This window comes from Engraulis encrasicolus, chromosome 1 (genome assembly GCF_034702125.1).
Source record: "Engraulis encrasicolus isolate BLACKSEA-1 chromosome 1, IST_EnEncr_1.0, whole genome shotgun sequence".
NCBI lineage: Eukaryota > Metazoa > Chordata > Actinopteri > Clupeiformes > Engraulidae > Engraulis > Engraulis encrasicolus.
Window position 1 is genome coordinate 15,502,421 of NC_085857.1, and position 18,493 is coordinate 15,520,913.

An 18,493-nucleotide genomic window follows, 5' to 3' on the forward strand; every position below is an offset into this window, starting at 1 on the left:
ACCTTTTTTACACAGCAATCCTAAACAGCCCAAATGGACAGGGAACTGCCCAACCAGAGAAAGTAGAGAGAGAGAGGTTCCATTGGCCCATTGTTTCCGGGTTCTATTATTGCAAGGGGGGGGATCCCCCTTTAGGCAGACCTAGGCGGACCTAAGGACTGTTCTATTCAATCCTTGGAGTATTATGACACACCCCTTTAGGCAGACTGGAACCTGGTCATGTTAGGTGCCCATAGCAACCTATTACATTGGCATATCTCTATACTTAAAGAATCTCTGGCCCAACCTGGCAACCCTGCTCACCTGGTGGAGGTGCTCTGGGGGAGGATGCTCCAGGCCAGGTCGTCGTCGCTATCGTAGCGTCGCGGGTTGTCGAAGAAGTAGCGCCTGTTTGAGAACACGTGGCTCGGGATGGCCGAGTGGCTGCCCTGTGACGTTAAAACAGTAAGGAGGAAAAAATTGTTTGTTTTATTTTATGATTTTATTCTTTCACCAACATTACAGTATAATAACTAAGTCACAGCATGTACACTGCATGTACACTGTGTAATGCATAATGTAATTACATAAGGTAACATGGCGTTAACTAACTAAATTGTATATTTAGTAACTTAATTAGTATACGTAAAAAATACATCATATATTTATCTCCACTCATTGTTTCCTGAATCACCAAGCTAGTGTGTCAGTTCTGACCTTGTCCTGAGTGGGTTTGCGGACCCTGAAGATATAGATAACTGGGAAAGTGTGGAGCAGAATATTGACTAATATAATAATAATAATAATAATATATTATAGCATGTATATAATAATAATACTAGTAATACTAATAGTTCGTTTCTCAGTTCTGACCTGAGTTGCAGACCCTGAAGAAGTAAGCTACAATACTGTAGACCAGTGGTTCTTAACCTGGGGTGCGGGCACCCCCTGGGGGTGCGCCAGAGATTTCAGGGGGTGCGCAGAATTTAGTTTGTGTTGAGGTTGTGACCAAAATTCTGCTTCCAAACATTATAATTAGGCCAAATTAAGACCAAATTTAAAAATGTTTTTGTCCCCATTAGTATTGGTTAATGTCTAAAGTAAGAATCATTGTAATTAATCACTTGTAACATTTTTTTGGTGCATATACACGTGTAGACATTTGGGATGGGGGTGCACGGCTTGTCTTGGGAACAGCTAAGGGGGTGCGTTCAGAAAAAAGGTTAAGAACCACTGCTGTAGACAGCTAGAGAGGTACAGGTAAACCTATCAGCAGTGGCTATTCGTCCCATACTTTATTAGGACTTCCATATAAAATTCCAGACTTTGTAAGGTCCACTCTAGACGTAATAATATAATAATAATAGTAATAATATTAATAATATTATAAGTAATATTATAATAATTATGTAATAGCACGATAATAAAAAAAAAACAAATGTGAGGTTGTCAGTTCGGACCTTGTCCTGCGTGGGCTTGCGGACCCTGAAGAAGTAGACGACCAGAGACGTAGGCAGCAGCTCCCAGACGAAGAGGATGACCCCAAACACCACGTAGCCGGCATCGCCTAGTGTAGACCTCAGGTCAGCCTGCAGGGACACAGGAACAAGGACGCTTAGTGTCTGAGTGAGTGTAAGTGTGTGTGTGTGCGTGTGTGTGTGTGTGTGTGTGTGTGTGTGAGAGAGAGAGAGAGAGCAGTTTAGGGTACTACATTTTATTACTCTTGTCATCTTTTGCACTTCATCTTGTTTGTGCATGCATGTCTCTGTGTGCATGCACAAGCCATTGTGTTGGAGAAACATATGCATATAAATCAGATAAAAATGATCCCAAGTGACTGAGGATGAAAGAGTGTGTGTGTGTGTGTGTGTGCGTGTGCGTGTGCGTGTGTGTGTGTGTGTGTGCGTGTGCGTGTGCGTGTGCGTGTGCGTGTGCGTGCGTGCTTGCGTGCGTGCGTGCGTGCGTGCGTGCGTACGTTTGTGCAGGCATGCAAGTGTGGGTGCGTCTGTGTCTGCGTAAGACAGACAAAAGAAAGGCCGCATGGGACATTTCAAAACAAAGAAACAAGTTTGCCCGTAACAACTATACAAGGCTAACTGAGTGAGCTTACAGATAACAAAGTCCACAGAGGATATGTAAAGTACTGTCCCCATTCAGTCAGGACTGCATTCTCATTAAGATAAAGACAACAAAGTTTGAAAGAGTTTTGAGAGTACGTATGCTGCTGCTCCACTTACAGGTCTACTTTTTGTCTTTATATCGAGAATATGTGTGTGTGTGTTATTCCCAGTTCCTTTGCTACTTTGCAAGGTCTATTGATGTAGGCCTATTGTGTATGTGTTTAGAAGTGTCCAGGTCTACTATCTATATATAATGAGAAAAAGTGTTATGTTCAATGCCTTTGGTACTTGTAAGTGTGACAGCCGGATATAATGATGTATTGTGTCCACAGTTTCCAAAGTGTCCTGGATAGAATATCGGCCTCTCATGAAAAAATGTGTACAGTATAGAAATGTAGGCTATGCACAGTACATTGAACCATACCATATGCGTTGAGTAAGGTATGCACTGTGTAAGCTCATATTTTTGCATTTTAAGATACCATTAAGGAAACGTAGCCTCTTACTACAGCAGGGGTCGCCGGCGACCCTATTCTCTTGCTGAACATGCTTAACTACATCATAACAACATTGCTGTGACATTACAGAGAGCCTTAGTGCTGCGTTAAGGGGTTAATACCTCTCGAATGGTCTCAATGTCAATTGAGTGTATGTCTACCAAATCTACAGAACATGATATTAGGAATGTACAGCGTAAATGTTTAATGTTTGCGTGTTAATCTAAGGCAGTGTTTCCCAACCTTTGAGTACCCCCTCGTCCTCACTCATGCTCTGTTCCTCTATCCAAATGTGACTTCAGTCAATATCATTTTTATTACTACATTTTTTCGCGTACCCGCTGAGGTGTGCTCACGTACCCCTAGTGGTACACGTACCCCTGGTTGGGAAACACTAATCTAAGGCGGCTTGCATGCTAAGGGAGTTATTGCTCGCCATTTCAATGTTTGTAGTTCAGTGTAAGTACATATTATTAGATGTTTTGTAGATACTCATTAACAAGTTACTTGTAAAATGTAAGTACATTGGGTTCATGTCCTTACCTGGTCTGAGACGTTGTACCAGTCGTAGTCGAACGAGTTGATGCTCTCTATGTCTGTGAGAGCGAGCACCACCAGGTTGTAGCAGGCCCTGGAGGCGTACAGCAGCACCACCATCACCCCTATTAGGGTCACCTGGCACACCGACGTGCCCTGCCAATCAGAGATGAAAACAGAGTAACCCATTAAGACCCGGGAAACACACTGGTGCAACACACCTTTAATATCAGCTGCAGCATATGAATGAATGAATGAATGAATGAATGAATGAATGAATGAATGAATGAATGAATGAATGAATGAATGAATGATTGATTGAATGAATGAATGAATGAATGAATGAATGAATGAATGAATAATTGAATGAATGAATGAATGAATGAATGAATGAATGAATGAATTGCATGAATGAATTGAATGAATGAATGAATGAATGAATGATTGATTGAATGAATGAATGAATGAATGAATGAATGAATGAATGAATGAATGAATGAATGAATGAATGAATGAATGAATGAATGAATGAATAATTGAATAATTGAATGAATGAATGAATGAATGAATGAATGAATGAATGAATGAATGATTGATTGAATGAATGAATGAATGAATGAATGAATGAATGATTGAATGATTGAATGATTGAATGAATGAATGAATGATTGAATGAATGAATGAATGAATGAATGAATGAATGAATGAATGAATGAATGAATGAATGAATGAATGAATGATTGAATGAATGAATGAATGAATGAATGAATGAATGAATGAATGAATGAATGAATGAATGAATGAATGAATGAATGAAAGATTTATTTCTCTTCACACCGTCATTTAGACTTTCAGTTACATGTCATGGAAAGGTATATTGGCATGGAGAGAAAGGGTCCCCAAGTGAAGCTAAATCTAAGCTTATGAGCTGGGGCTCAGGGGCTGTATTTACTTTTAAAAGTGTTAACAATTCTGTGCATTTTTTTAGACCCACAAGGTCTTCCCATTAGGTCTTCAAGTTAGACAGCAAATGACCCTTCCGTGGTGCTAACGGTAGGGCACTCGTGTACTACGCTGCTGATCCGGGTTCGATTCCGACCCAGTTCCTTTGCCGATCCTTCCCCGTGTCCCCGTGGCTACTGGATTATCAATGCTGTCAACATAATCTTAAATAGTTAGTACTGGCAGCTGTTTAACTTATTTGGGTATTGTATTTTGTAATTGTATTTTGTATTATATATTTTAAAATGTGTGTGTATTTTTGACTCTCTTTTTTTACAACTGTGTGCAATAACTGTGTATTTTTAGTTTTGTTTAAACTTAAGGAACTTAAGGAACATCAAACCTGTCAAGGGACAAAAGACGGAAATTAGCCTCTTGACTACAATCTTGTATATTTAGCATTTTTGTTTATATGCTGGCAATATATGCTGTCCCTTTCTTAAATAAATAAACTTGTAAACTTGTAAACTCGCTTCCTGTCACTGTCTTCACCGTCCTATCACATAAAAAACTAATAAAGGCTTGAAAAGCCCCCCAAAAAGAAGTTAGACAGCAAAAACACTTTCAGACTGTTACCTTGTGATTTTATGATTATTTTATGATTTATAATGGCAGCATGTCAAAGATTGACACATTTTGGGAAAAAAAATCCATTGTCAGGCAATGAGGAAGTGGGAAAGAGATCCTTGGCACGTTGTCATGGAAACAGAAATTGACATTCACATCCTTCTGGAACCCTCTTCTGGAAAATGGCACTCTGACTGCCGAGGAGGAAAGGTTGTCTTTCATTCTTGCTTATAAATTTCTGTATAGTACTGTTCTACTGCTCTTGTACTGTTAAGGACTTTCTGAAATACTTGCTGTTTATTGTGATTGTTATCGCTTTCGATGATATGCCTTATTAGGACAATGAAGTAATTGGACGACAGGAAAACGACAGGGAGGAGAGAGCGATGAGGTGGGGTTGGGAAATGAACCAGGCTGGATTTGAACCTGGGCCCGCATGCGGTATGTAACCCTTGTGAATAACAATTAGGATGTGAATAACAGTTAGATATAGGAACAACATTCAGCTTGACTAACCTTCGACTCCAGGTATATGCTGGCGAGGGACATCTTAGCCACCTTGTAGAAGAGGATCGAGAGGGAGATGGCACCCAGCACAAAAAAAGTTTACATAAAAAAGTAAGTCAATATTAGACATTGGCATACAGACAAAGTAAGTTTAGTTTTTGTACATAAATGTATGCAGGACTATTTATGATGCCCTATTTTACTTAACATTTTTGTATTGGCCATTTGCATTGCATTGCGATGCATATTGTATAGTTTTGCAATGCATTTTGTAAAGTGTGTTCTCAAAATATTTCAATGGCGAGAAATCACACATAGATGATAGGACATCTGAACATGCACAAGTAAAAAAAATACAAAAGTCTAACATGCAAAAGTCAAAAAATGGCACTTATGTCATTTTGCAATGAAACTCTTCAGTTATGCCCGAGTATTTCGGTGTGTGTACACTAACCTTGTAAAGGAATATGGAGAGTGATATGGCGCACAGTACGAAGAGCGTGTCGTTGATGGTGACGCGCACGAGCACGATGGTCTTCACCTGCGTATCCGTCATCTTCACCAGCAGAGCACAGGTGAGGTTCACCAGCAGGAACAGGAGGCTCATGAAGACAAAGACCAGATACAGAGGAGTCCTGGAGAGGAGAGGAGAGAGGGAGGAGAGGAGAGAGGGATAGATAAAGAGAGGGAGTGAAGGAGGAGAGGAAAAAAACGTAAGTTAGGTCGATCAGCAAGAACAGGTGACTCATGAAGACCAGATACAGAGGAGCCCTGGAGAGGAGAGGAGAGGAGAGGAGAGGAGAGGAGAGGAGAGGAGAGGGGGATAGAGGAGAGGAGAGGGGAGGAGAGGAGAGGAGAGGAGAAGAGAGGAGAGGAGAGGAGAGGAGGAGAGGAGAGGAGAGGAGAGGAGAGGAGAGGAGAAGAAAGGAGAGGAGAGGAGAGGAGAGGGGGATAGAGGAGAGGAGAGGGGAGGAGAGGAGAGGGGAGGGGAGGAGAGGTGAGTAGGAGAGGAGAGGAGAGTGAGGAGGAGAGGAGAGGAGAGGAGAGGAGAGGAGAGGGGATAGATAAGGAAGAAGGGGTGAAGGAGGAGAGGGAAAAACTGCAGGTGAGGAAGACCAGCAGGAACAGGAGACTTATGAAAGTATAGACCGGGCAAAGGGGCGTCTAAGACATGGAGAATGATAGAGAGATAGAGAGGAGAGAGGGAGGGAGGGATAAGGATAGAAGCAAAAGAGGTTGACCAGGAGGCAGAACAGAGTCATAAAGACAAAGACAAGGTACAGAGGTGTCCTAGAGAGGGATGATTGGAGAGAGAGATAGAGGGGCGGAGAAGGAGGAGAGGAAGAGAAAACAGGTGAGGTTCACCAGGAGGAATAACAGGGTCACGAACACAAAGCAGAGGGACATCCGAGGGGGAGAGAGGGGGAGACGAGAGGAGGGTGAAGAGGGAAGAGAGGAGAGAGGAGAAGGGGGAGGAGAGGGATATGAAAGGAGAGAGAAGGGGGAAGAAAAGAGAGAAGGGGGGGGAGAGGGAGAAGAGAGGAGATGAGGAGGAGAGAGAGGAGAAAAGGGGGAGGAGAGGGAAAAGAGGAGAGAGAGGGGGGATGAGAGGAGTGAGAAGGGGGAAGAGAGGAGAGAAGAAGAGAGGGAGAAGAGAGGAGATGATGAGGAGAGAGAGGAGAAAAGCGGGAGGAGAGGGAGAATAGAAGTGAGAGAGAAGGGGGCATGAGAGGAGTGAGAAGGGGGAAGAGAGGAGAAAAGGGGGAGGACAGGAGAAAAGGGGGAGGAGAGGGAGAATAGAAGAGAGAGAAGGGGGCATGAGAGGAAGTGCAGGTGAGGTTGACCAGCAGCATGAAGACAAAGACTACTGTAGGTAGAGGTGCGTCCTGGCGAGGGTGGAGTGGAGGGAGGGATAGAGGGGAGGAGAAGGAGGACAAGAAAGAGGAAACACAGGTTTGTGAATAATGCCGATCAGGTACAGGCTCATATACCGTTGGGGGAGAGAGGAGGTTGTGGAAAGGAAAGGAGGCGTCCAAGAAAGGAGGAGTGGAGAGGAGCAGAGGAGGGAGGATAGTGAGGATGGAGAAATATATTTTGCCAAGGGGCCTCAAATGGGTAGAACCAGAGCCATACAGAGGGGAGAGTTGGGCAATCTCCACTGTGTCCTAGGGCCGACTTCCGCATTAGCAAAATTAGCTGTTTAGCGTCTCAGAACTGCTTAAGCGAATGTTAGTGCCTAGAAGTGGGCGTAGCACACAGCAAATGCGATGCGATGCAATGCAGGGAATATGACAAGACTTGCTGTTCGTAGTAATAACTTCAGATAAACATCACAGATGGTAAAACTGTTGTGATTATCACCACCGAGACAGTTGATAGTTAACATATTTGTGGTGATTACCCCGCAGTATACAAGTAGTTTGTTAGTCCTTATTTTTGGCTGTTAATGTGGTGGTTCTATGTAACTTCCGCTACTTTGCACAGACCACGCCTTTAACGCCTGCTGCTGTCTGCCCAGTGAGATTGACCAGGAGGCTCAAGACAAAGACCACACATGAACGCCCTACAGAGTGAATCAGGGAGAGTATAGGAAGGTTAAAAGGAAGGAGAAGAAGGAGATGAAGGGAGAGAGGGAGATGAGGAAGAGGTGTGGACAAAAAGAAGGGAATCCAGAAGAGGAAAAAAAGGAAAAGAGGAAGCAGAGCAGGACAGGAGTAGGAAGATTTTGGGAATGGACAGCAAGGGATAATAGAAGAAGAAGAAGAAGAAGAAGAAGAAGAAGAAGAAGAAGAAGAAGAAGAAGAAGAAGAAGAAGAAGAAGAAGAAGAAGAAGAAGAAGAAGATGAGGAGGAATAATAATAAGAAGAAGACTGAGAAAGGAGAGGAGACAAAGGTAGAAAAGGATTTATGATGTACCAGCCACACGTGCCAGGCTTACTGAGATGAGAGGGTTGCCTGGACAAAAGAGACACCTTGAGAGAAAGAAGGGAGAGGAGAGGAAGAGAGGACAGCACGAGCAAGAAGGGAGAGAAAGAAGGAAGAGAGGAGAGGAAGAAGAAGAGAGTACAGCACGAGCCAAAGACACTAAAAGTAAGAGCAGGATATTGAGAGGAACCGACAAATAATATAATAGTGGACAAGATCCCTATTGCGGCTACCAGATCCAATTGTGGTTCAGTGCCGTGGTGGGCTAAGCAGAGGGAAATAAACTTGTCTACACGCACTCAAAGATGTAATGTCCACTCATTCGACTCCGTTTCTTGAGGTTTATTGCTCACCATTTCACACGAGACCCCAATAGTCTTTAGACCCCAATAGTCTTTCGATGCAAGGCAGAACAATTGTTCCAAGGTTCACAGAGTTTGCAGTTGGTCCATGCAATGTGTGAGTGCAGTGCGGTACACAAAAGGATGGCCTTCCCCCATGCTCACCCCACGCCAAACTGAACTAACGCACAGGTGCCAGGTAGGAGCTAATTAAAGGCGTTCCAATTATGCACCACACATGCCCCGCGCCACACCCATGTCCACAATAACCAATAAACAAAAAACACAAATTAAACTGAACCAAAAACCATAATAATGATACCAAAATGAAAACAAAAAATATATAGAAAGTAATTATGGCTCCTACAATCCCATTATCAGCATATCTCCTGTTACCTGTATCTCCTGTTATCAGTCACTGTCCTGTAGGCTACTGTTGAAATTGAAATCATGCGTCACCTGATGACAAACATGTTCTGTAACAATGTAAATGGGCCGTATGTCTGACTTCTAGTCATTTTTTTTTTGTCTCGTAAACTTTTGTCAGTGAACGTTTGTACACATACTATATTTTATTCTGACTTAGCATTGAAAATCTGTGCTGCTCTACTCTACTGAAATGTTCTCTCTACACCCAGCTGGTAATACATATCCTGTGCCAGGCACAGCAGGCCTGTCGACAGTGGAAGACAAGCGGGTCAGTTGTCCTGGGCCCAGTGGGGTGGGGTGGCAGTTGCTGCGAAATGGTGTCCTCCTCAGTACGTTATATGTATTGAGAGGGGGGCCCTTTTAAATGATGTTGCCCTGGGCTCAGTGAAAGCTGCATGCATTGGGCGCCCTGAGGCATAGTAATATTGGAGCGATTATCTGAAGATGACAAGCGGGTCAGTTGTCCCGGGCCCAGCGGAGGCCCAGGGGAGGCGCAGAATGGGATCCTCAATACATTTATATATATTGAGAGGGGGGCCCTTCTAGATGATTTTGCCCTGGGCTCAGTGAAAGCTGCAATGCAGCGGCCGGGGCCCTGAGGCATAGTAATATTGGAGCGCTTATCTGAAGATGAAAGGGTCCCCCTGGCCTCGCTGGGAGAAGGAGGATATGAGAGAGGAAATGAGAGTACAACACTGTGGAGATGCGCTGGCTAAAGAAGCAAGGATATAAAAGATACGACAGAAAAGAGATTATGGGTAGACATTTAAGAATGAGGAGTACAGATACTAGATAGATAGCTGGGCGGCCGAACAGAGGAACCACGAGACAGGAAAACAGACAGACAGGTTTCCAAGGGCATGGAGCAGACAGAGGAAAGACGAAAAAAAAAAAAAAAAGACTGAAAGAAGTTCACCATTATGATAGATGGGCAAAACAAGGAAAGGTACCGAGTGGAAGATTTAGGAGACGCTGAAAATTGAGAAGCTGAAAATTGTTCAGAGAAAGTGGAACCAAGGTCCTGCATAGCAAACAGCAGACATGAGTGGAAAGACTAAGGTGCTGTTTCCACGTAGCAGGATATTTTTTTAGCAGGGTATTTTTTTCTCCTGCTTGTATTGGTTTTGCATTGGTTTTGGCCTTCCGTTTCCACGTAGCAGATATTTAAAAATCCAGGTGCAGGAGAAAAAAATTGCAGGAGAAAAAAATATCCTGTTTAGGGGTCTGAAACGCATTTGTTACAATGGAGGATTTTTTTTTATCCACATGTTGCGTTTCCACGTAGCAGGAGAAAAAAATACCCTGCTAAAAAAATATCCTGCTACGTGGAAACAGCACCTAAAAGAGGACTGCATGATGAGGACTGTAGGGCTTTTTCTGAACGGGGAAATAGGGGCGCTCCACCCTCATACCTCTGCGGGTGCACCCTCATACATTTTTTTCTTAATATACTGTATAAATTACTTTTTTGAGCGCCCCTAGTAAATTCCCCCCTTCACCCCCTCACAACCTGCCATGATACTCCCTCATGCCAAAAATTCCTAGAAAAAGTCATTGGTTGACAGACAGACAGACAGACAGACAGACAGACAGGGAGGCTGGTAGGCAGACATGTTTCCGAAGAGCAAACAAGGGGAAAGAGGAAAACATGAAGGCAGTGAAAAGAGCCAGACAGTTATGATGGAGCAGGCAAATGAGGAGAGGTGGATGCTGCTGAACGGAAGATTTAGGAGACCGTGAAGTACAGTGGTTCTCAACCTTTTTTGAACAAATGCTGACCTCATCATAAGCCTGCCCCAACCCAGGCATTTTTGCCCCTCACACCCCCCACCCCCATACTACAATTATGATATGCTCAGTCCACGGTATATTTAAAGGATAACTTCAGCCAATTTGTCAGTACCCGGTGATGCTGCATTTTTCGACTCAGCCCTTTCCGAGATCTGAGCTATTCTAATGCGGGCGGATATTGTTTACCTTAAAAAGTTTCTTAACTCAAAAAAAAAGAGCTCAATTGTAAAGTCTTTTTCTCATTTGCAATTGGGATGGTGAATGAAAAACATGAAAAGTTGTTGTGGCTAGGCTGACAGCTGAGAAATTTTATTGTTTTCTCCACGGAGGAGGGGCCAGAAGGCGGGGCGAGGCCACAAGCACAAGTGGAGGAAGCAAGGTCGCATATTGGAACGCACCCTTGGAGCAGATAAGTCAGGTAGGGAATGAGGACAGGTAGTGTGGATTTAGGACACGGCAACACGCAGAGGTAAAAGGTCATCTCCGCAGACTAAAGGAGATGTGTGAGGGAACGCACTGTACCCCAGGAAGGCGCAGAAGAGCAGGGGAGAGAGACACATTGTTTTGGCAAAGGACACGCTCAACTTCTTGGAAAAACGAAAGTCTTTGGGTGCGCGATAAAATGTATCAACGTAAGGAAGAAAAATCCGCACTCACAAACTGCGTCTCATTATTTATTTATATTACCACCATGTCCAAAAAGCAAACGCGTTTCGAACAAAATCGATTTTTTTGGTTCTTTTTCTTTTTGTTCTTTTTGTTTAATTTAGGTCTATGGAAAATACCCAGTAGGTATTTGTCAATTAGGCCTAGGCCTACTTATTACAAATTAGCAATCTGTTAACACTGTCAAGCCACAGCCCTTTGACATTTTTATATAAAAATAGGCAACAGCATCTTTTGGGGGAAATCCTGACATCAAGAAGGGAACGGATTGAATCGATACGGATTTAATCGATTCGGAATGAATCGAATCGAATTGAATCGTGATTAATCGATTCAAATCCCTAAGAATCGAAATTGAATCGATACAGGAACATGGCTGCGATACCCAGCCCTAGTGTTTCTCAACGGAGGCTCTAGGGAGTACTCAGGAGTCATTGGCTACGTTGACATGAGACATTTAATTCAGAATTAACTCACTTTGATTCCGTGGTGAAAACCTCATGTAAACACTTCACAATTCAGAATTAAAAACTCCATGTAAATGTAGCCATTGAGAAGGATGCAGCTGAGAGGGGGCGGTGCTTAGTTGCAGTTGGGGGGCATTAGTCTATTTTATTTTTTAATACTAAGAAGGGCGTTATTAGGCTTGTGATTAGGTCAAAGGGGCGTTGGGAGGCTTATGATGAGGCAAAGGGGGCGTTTGTTCAAAAAAGGTTGAGCACCACTGCATTAACACATTGACACAAAGAGAACTATGAAGCCTGAAAAGATACAGAGAGTTTGGTATTGAGAGTGACAGCTCTCTGGTATTAGGAGGAGGAGAGAGAGAGAGAGAGAGAGAGAGAGAGAGAGAGAGAGAGAGAGAGAGAGAGAGAGAGAGAGAGAGAGAGAGAGAGAGAGAGAGGTGTAGGAATAGGAATAGGAATACAAATATGAATATAAAGGCCTAACTCAGGTGGTGTGGATTTGGGAGAAAAGAAATCCTGGTTTGAAGCAGACTTTTCCCTCATCTTCATGTGGATTTGGGACACATCAACAAACATAGGTGAAAGTTGATATCAGTAGAGGAAATATGCAAGCAAAACTGAGGGATAGAAAGGTAGGGAACATGAATACATTATTCAGGTGGGGTGGATTTAGGACACACCAACATTCGTCAGTGAAAATTCCCCTTTGCAAAGGAGAGATGCGAGGGAATGAACAACCTTAGGAAAGAGGGACAGCAGAGAGAGACAGAGAGAGAGAGCCACCTTCATAAATATAGAAGACAAGCTAAGTCTCATCCTCTGTGGCAGGGATATGAAAGCCATACGAAGCAAGCAACACTAATGAGACAGTGGGAGTGGGTGAAGAGAGAAAGACGGGAGAAGAGGAACAGTAGAGTATGAACGAGGGATGAGAGAGGGGATGCAGTAGGTGTGGGGAGAGAGGGAGCGATTTGGAGAATGACAGACAAGACGGTAGTAAAACAAAACAAAAGAAGGATAGGACTACAGTGTTGTAGAAGTAGAAGTACTCTTATAGGCATAATTACAACGGTGTCAACTTAAAGGGACACTGCAGGAAATGGTCAAAAAAGGTACTGCAACTATACTGCTTATTGAAATTGGGCTGCCTATTGCCAAATTTGATCTTTACACGAAAGTTTACTAAGTAGTAAACACATGTTTTCTAGTATGGTCCAAGTATAGTCATTTTTGCAGCTAAAAATGGCTATTTTTGGAAATTCAAAATGGTGGACCATGGAGAAGATCCCCCTTTTCATGTATGAAAAGTGCAATTTTTCTAGTCACAGTGAATACTTAGAATTTGATGGTGGTGGTAAGTATTCATGAAAAAGGTAACATTAGTGAATGGGCAGCATGAATTCTGGAAATAAACAACTAAAAATCTCACACAGTGTCCCTTTAATAATATCATGCCGCTGGTGTTGTAAGTACATCTGCAAGAGTACTTCTCCTACTTTATACAACTCCGGATAGGAATGGTAAACTTAGTTGGGGTGGATTTAGAACACAGTAACAAATGCAGGTGAAGGCTCACCATAGCAAGGGGGCACAGACTATAACTCACAGAAGAGAGAGAGACATTGAGAGTCATATTAGATAAGAGGAGATCAGAGGCTAACATATGAAGCCAAGCACATCACCTAATGAGGAACAGGATAGTATGTCTCGAGGGCCATTTACGGCCCTTGAGGCCGTCTTATCCCCCCCGAGATATCATTTTAATGTTATGCTGTTTCACATGAAATATGACATGTTTTGTTAAAAAATCAAACACTCAAATATAATAAAGTTATAGCCTATTTTCAAGGGAACCAGTAAAGATGGGGTCTGTTGTGAAGGAGGCCACCTTCAATATACATGTAGGCTTCAAGTGCAGGGGGAAATCCTGGTTTATATTCATAGTATGGCCCTTGGAGGACATGTAGCCTGCGTTAGTTCTGCCAGGAAGACTCAGGTCACCTGTGCATTTCGCAGAGCCAATCAGCGGCTGCCATTTCCTTTATAGCGACGTGTCTAACTCTCCTTTCTTGCTGGCTTAGGCATGGCCGGTCCGAAATCTCCTCCTCCATCCCCACCACCACCAGTTGGGTCCAGTCTTCCTGTCCGGGGGGTTAAAGGTCCAGTTCCTGCTGCACGGCTACGGCAGGCTCTACTGGATCCGCCAGCGCAAGACCCGGGCTGATGATTGGACCTACGCCAAATACAGTCTACTTATGCCAATTCCATTGTCAACTATGTTAACATTAAATCGTTAAATACAAATTCCTCTCTCTGAGTCTTAATGGCAGAATTAAATAAAATTGGAAGTGGCCGCTCAGATGAAAAAGGTTTCCCTACCCTGGTGTACAGGATGAAAGATAAGACTGAACATTGAAAGACAAAGAAGGAGGAGAAGGAGGAATATAGACAATTACTGTATGTGGGTGGATTTAGGACACACACACGGCAACAAATAAGCTATACCCCAGGGAGGAGAGACGTAGCTCAGAGAGCCGCAGAGAGGAAGGAAAGAGATGGTGGAAATACGAAACCAAGCAGATCCGCTTAATGAGGTTACTGTAGGTTACAGAGGGTTAAGTGGAGAGGGAGGAAGACGGAGCACCGTGGAGGATTAGAGATGAGAGATGATATAGAAAAGAAAAAATGGACAGGTATGGTACAGGGCTCTACATTACTGTAACACCAGCCTACTGGCCATATGGTTGTGAAATTTCAGGTTGGCTGGTAGAAATGTCCGACTTACTAGCCACTTTCATCCATAAATGGGTGTTGGTTTGACTACTGAGATTAACTTCCACTATCCATTTTGGTTGGTGGTGATTTTTTTTTTTTTTTTTAATTTAGGGCCCTGGGTAGATAGGTAGCAGTGCTTCCCATAAACACCATCGTGTGGCACAACACCACAGAACTAAAAAAACACAAATTGATTCTGCCTCTTTTTCCAATGCTAGCAAAGCATAGTCCTACATGTCAATGGGCTTACACACATATGACTTCAACTGACCAAACGTTTTCAAGAGGTGCACGAGCAAACACTGGGTAGCCTGATATAAACAGAGCCCGTGGAGATTTAGGACACACCAAAAACTCAACTACACCTCAGGGAGGAGGGGCATAGCAGAGAAAGGCACATTAACACATAGTCCACAGGAATAGGTACAGTGGTTCCCAAACTTTTTCCCCTTCGCACCCCCTTGTACATTTTCAATGTAGTTTGCGCACCCCCTAGGCAAATATTTTGGTGTGCTGATGGCCACACAAGTATGGATTCACTGCGCATTCACTTCACATTATGCAGAGTTTTGGGAAATCCTCTTTTCCAATAGTAGGAGTTAAACAACACTTCAGATGGACCCTTCCAGCATACACATTCTCATACAATTAAAAACTACTTAATGTTCATTAATGCTGGATAAAAACTCACATATGTATCCACCATTGCTCTATTCAGCTCGCGCACCCCCTTATGGCAGGCCACGCAACCCCAGGGGTGCACGCACCTCTGTTTGGGAAACCCTGGGTTAAACCATATGCTGGAATGTGTCACCAAGGAAACCAACTTAATGAGAAAGAGAGAGGGACGGGTGTGGAGAGAGAGAGAGAGAGAGAGAGAGAGAGAGAGAGAGAGAGAGAGAGAGAGAGAGTGAGAGTGAGAGAGAGAGAGAGAGCTGTAGGAGGGCAGCAGAGCAGGGGATAAGAGAAAGGATGGAGAGAGAAACGGACAGAAGGACCAAGGGGATAGGTGTAGTGTAGCCTGAGGCGCGTTTTGCCACCAGGCAAGGCAGGCAGCCGCTTAGGGCCCCCAAGCCCCTAGATATTAAATTATAGCCCACACTTTACCACAGAAGTGGCGATTTTGGTTCAAATGTTCTTCATTCTTTTGCATTTTCGCTTGGGGCCCCACCTAACCCTAGAATCGCCTCTGAGTGTAGCTAATGAGAAAAGAGAGATTGAGCGACAGAGGGAAAGAGTGGCCATCAGCAGCAATGCTGTAGATAGTATATAAAATGGAAAGAAAATGATGATGATGATGCGTGTGTGTGTGTGTGTGTGTGTGTGTGTGTGTGTGTGTGTGTGTGTGTGTGTGTGTGTGTGTGTGTGTGTGTGTGTGTGTGTGTGTGTGTGTGTGTGTGTGTGTGTGTGTGTGTGTGTGTGTGCATGAGTGCGTGTGTGCGTGTGCATGCGTGCGTGCGTGAAGCGTTGTTAATGGAAAAGGAAATAAAGTAACATACTCAGGAATTGGAAACGTCAGCAGACAGAACAGACAGAGATGGGGGACGGGCAAACTAAATCAATACAATGGAAAAGGGAAAAATGAGTACTTAGCAATAATAAGAGTATGAGTGTTCACGGAACTCTGTAATATCAGTCTCTCTCTCTCTCTCTCTCTCTCTCTCTCTCTCTCTCTCTCTCTCTCTCTCTCTCTGTGTGAGTGTGTGTGTGTGTGTGTGTGTGTGTGTGTGTGTGTGTGTGTGTGTGTGTGTGTGTGTGTGTGTGTGTGTGTGTGTGTGTGTGTGTGTGTGTGTGTGTGTGTGTGTGTGTGTGTGTGCGTGCGCGCGCACGCTTGTGTGGCATGGACCATGCTCTCTACACAGCCATACTTCCATTAATCATCCTTTCTCTCTGTCTCTGTCTCTGTCTCTGTCTCTGTCTCTCTCTCTCTCTCTCTCTCTATCGCTCTCTCTCTTCTCTCTGTGTGGCGGGGTGGTAAAATAAATCTATTCAATGGAAAATGAATACTGAGAACACTTACTTAGCAATACTTGGGAAACAATATGAGTGTTAATGGAAGCATAATATCATCTGCCAGGATGGGTGGATGAATATTGCATATGCCAGTAGGCCATCACACCTGCTATGTCTTGTCGTGGCTCAAACGGCAATGACACCGACTGTTATGCCAGATACCTGGGTTTAATTCTGGCCCATTGTTTCTCCATCTCTCTCTCTCTCTCTCTCTCTCTCTCTCTCTCTCTCTCTCTCTCTCTCTCTCTCTCTCTCTCTCTCTCTCTCTCTCTCTCCTGGTTCTTCTCAAGCTGTCCTGTCAAATAAATGCAAGAACCCCCCACACACACACACACACACACACACAAAGGTTGGCCACATAAAACACTTACTTGTACTTCAGCAGGTGAGGAGAGTGCTTGGACTTTGCCTTGAAGAAGACCTGGGCACAAGGAAAAGGGAGGCTGGCATGTCAATATGGAACCACATAAACCACATGACCCACATACATTTAAAGGAGAACTTCGGCCAATTTCAATATGCAATATGCAATTTCAATAGCTTTTTTAAATACAAATGTGGGTATGTTACAGCTGAATGAACACATTCTAATGCAAGATGAGGGTCTCACTTAGGGTTTAAATGCAACTTGTTTCATGTTTTTATGTGCACCAGAGGCTAAGATATTTAGGTTTTTAAAGGCTGAGGGCAACTTTCCCAACAAGGGCTTAAGCATTCAGCAGGTGTTTTGCAGGTGCTTTAGGCATCAATGGGTTAATCAGACACAAGCTAGTGTTGTAGCTGAAATATCTCAGCGAAAGGAACAACAAAATGCACAGGAATTGCCTAACACCGACCAGCATTATGACAGTGTGTGCCCTGCGCCTGGGTTATTTTTCCAATTATACAGCTTTATAGCTTTATTCAGTTTTATAGCTTAGTCATTGGATGGGCTTAATTGGCAAGCAGGTTGTACACAGGACAGGTCCATTTCATCTCACCCGCAAGGGCAGATAACTGCACAGGCCTACTGGGCTCAGGCCCACGGGCCCAAGGGCCAAGGGGGCCCTGAAAACCCAAGCCTCTATATAGGCCTATCCTTTCTCATAGTGCACTTTTAATCACACGTTTACGTAATCACACTTTTAATCATTTTTAATTAATCGTAATCTGTCCCTGGTCACCCGCATCATGTCCAAACTGATAATGTCATCTTGTCGGTCACATATTGATGTAAAACCATTCACCAGTTACAATGGCATGACCAGCAATTAGCCACAGGGTTCTTATGAGATCCTGGTTGGGTTGTTAATTGTTACAGGTACCCCCGCCAAGGAGGTTATGTTTTCGGTCGCATTGGTTTGTCTGTCTGTCTGTTTGTTGGTGGGTCTGTCTGTTTGTCCGTCAGCAAGATAACTCAAAAAGTTTGCACAGATTTGGATGAAATTTGTGGAGTTGTTGGAAAATGACAAAATTAAAATGTGATCCGGATGCAGCAATTTTTTGTAAATATTCCTCACCATTGTGGGATAGGGCGAATTTAGACATTCCAGTTTCTAACTTCACAAAAACAAAGTAGAAAGACATGGAAAAAATGAGAGTGTAACATAATTAAATGTTTTCTCAAACAGCCTCCTTGGTGGAGGGCTGCACTCTCTGAGTGCATTTTAGTTATCGGTAATACATAGTGTTATGTTGGTGCGATAACAATATACCAAATCAAAGTGTTTGTGTCATTCTCTAACTCGGTTTGTTCCCATCTGTTGTAAGAGATGACATCTACTGTCATGAAGGAACAGATGGCGCTCCTTTGTTTCCCAATGTAATATTAAACAATTTAGCAAGTGTGCGAGTGCACACACACACACAAACACACACATTCACACACACACACGCTG

The 18,493-nt window shown here is 43.5% G+C and overlaps 1 protein-coding gene across 1 annotated transcript in view; it reads right to left on the minus strand.

Annotated features, from left to right (window-relative positions):
• Positions 1 to 18,493, minus strand: part of gpr137bb (G protein-coupled receptor 137Bb) — a 31,219-nt gene that overhangs the window by 1,176 nt on the left and 11,550 nt on the right. The window contains exons 5-10 of the mRNA XM_063207749.1: positions 16,988 to 17,037; positions 5,664 to 5,844; positions 5,219 to 5,260; positions 3,140 to 3,289; positions 1,440 to 1,568; positions 304 to 428 (exon numbers count right to left, since the gene is read on the minus strand). Of these exons, the coding sequence (XP_063063819.1) occupies positions 304 to 428; positions 1,440 to 1,568; positions 3,140 to 3,289; positions 5,219 to 5,260; positions 5,664 to 5,844; positions 16,988 to 17,037 (677 nt within the window). The remainder of the gene's footprint in view (positions 1 to 303; positions 429 to 1,439; positions 1,569 to 3,139; positions 3,290 to 5,218; positions 5,261 to 5,663; positions 5,845 to 16,987; positions 17,038 to 18,493) is intronic.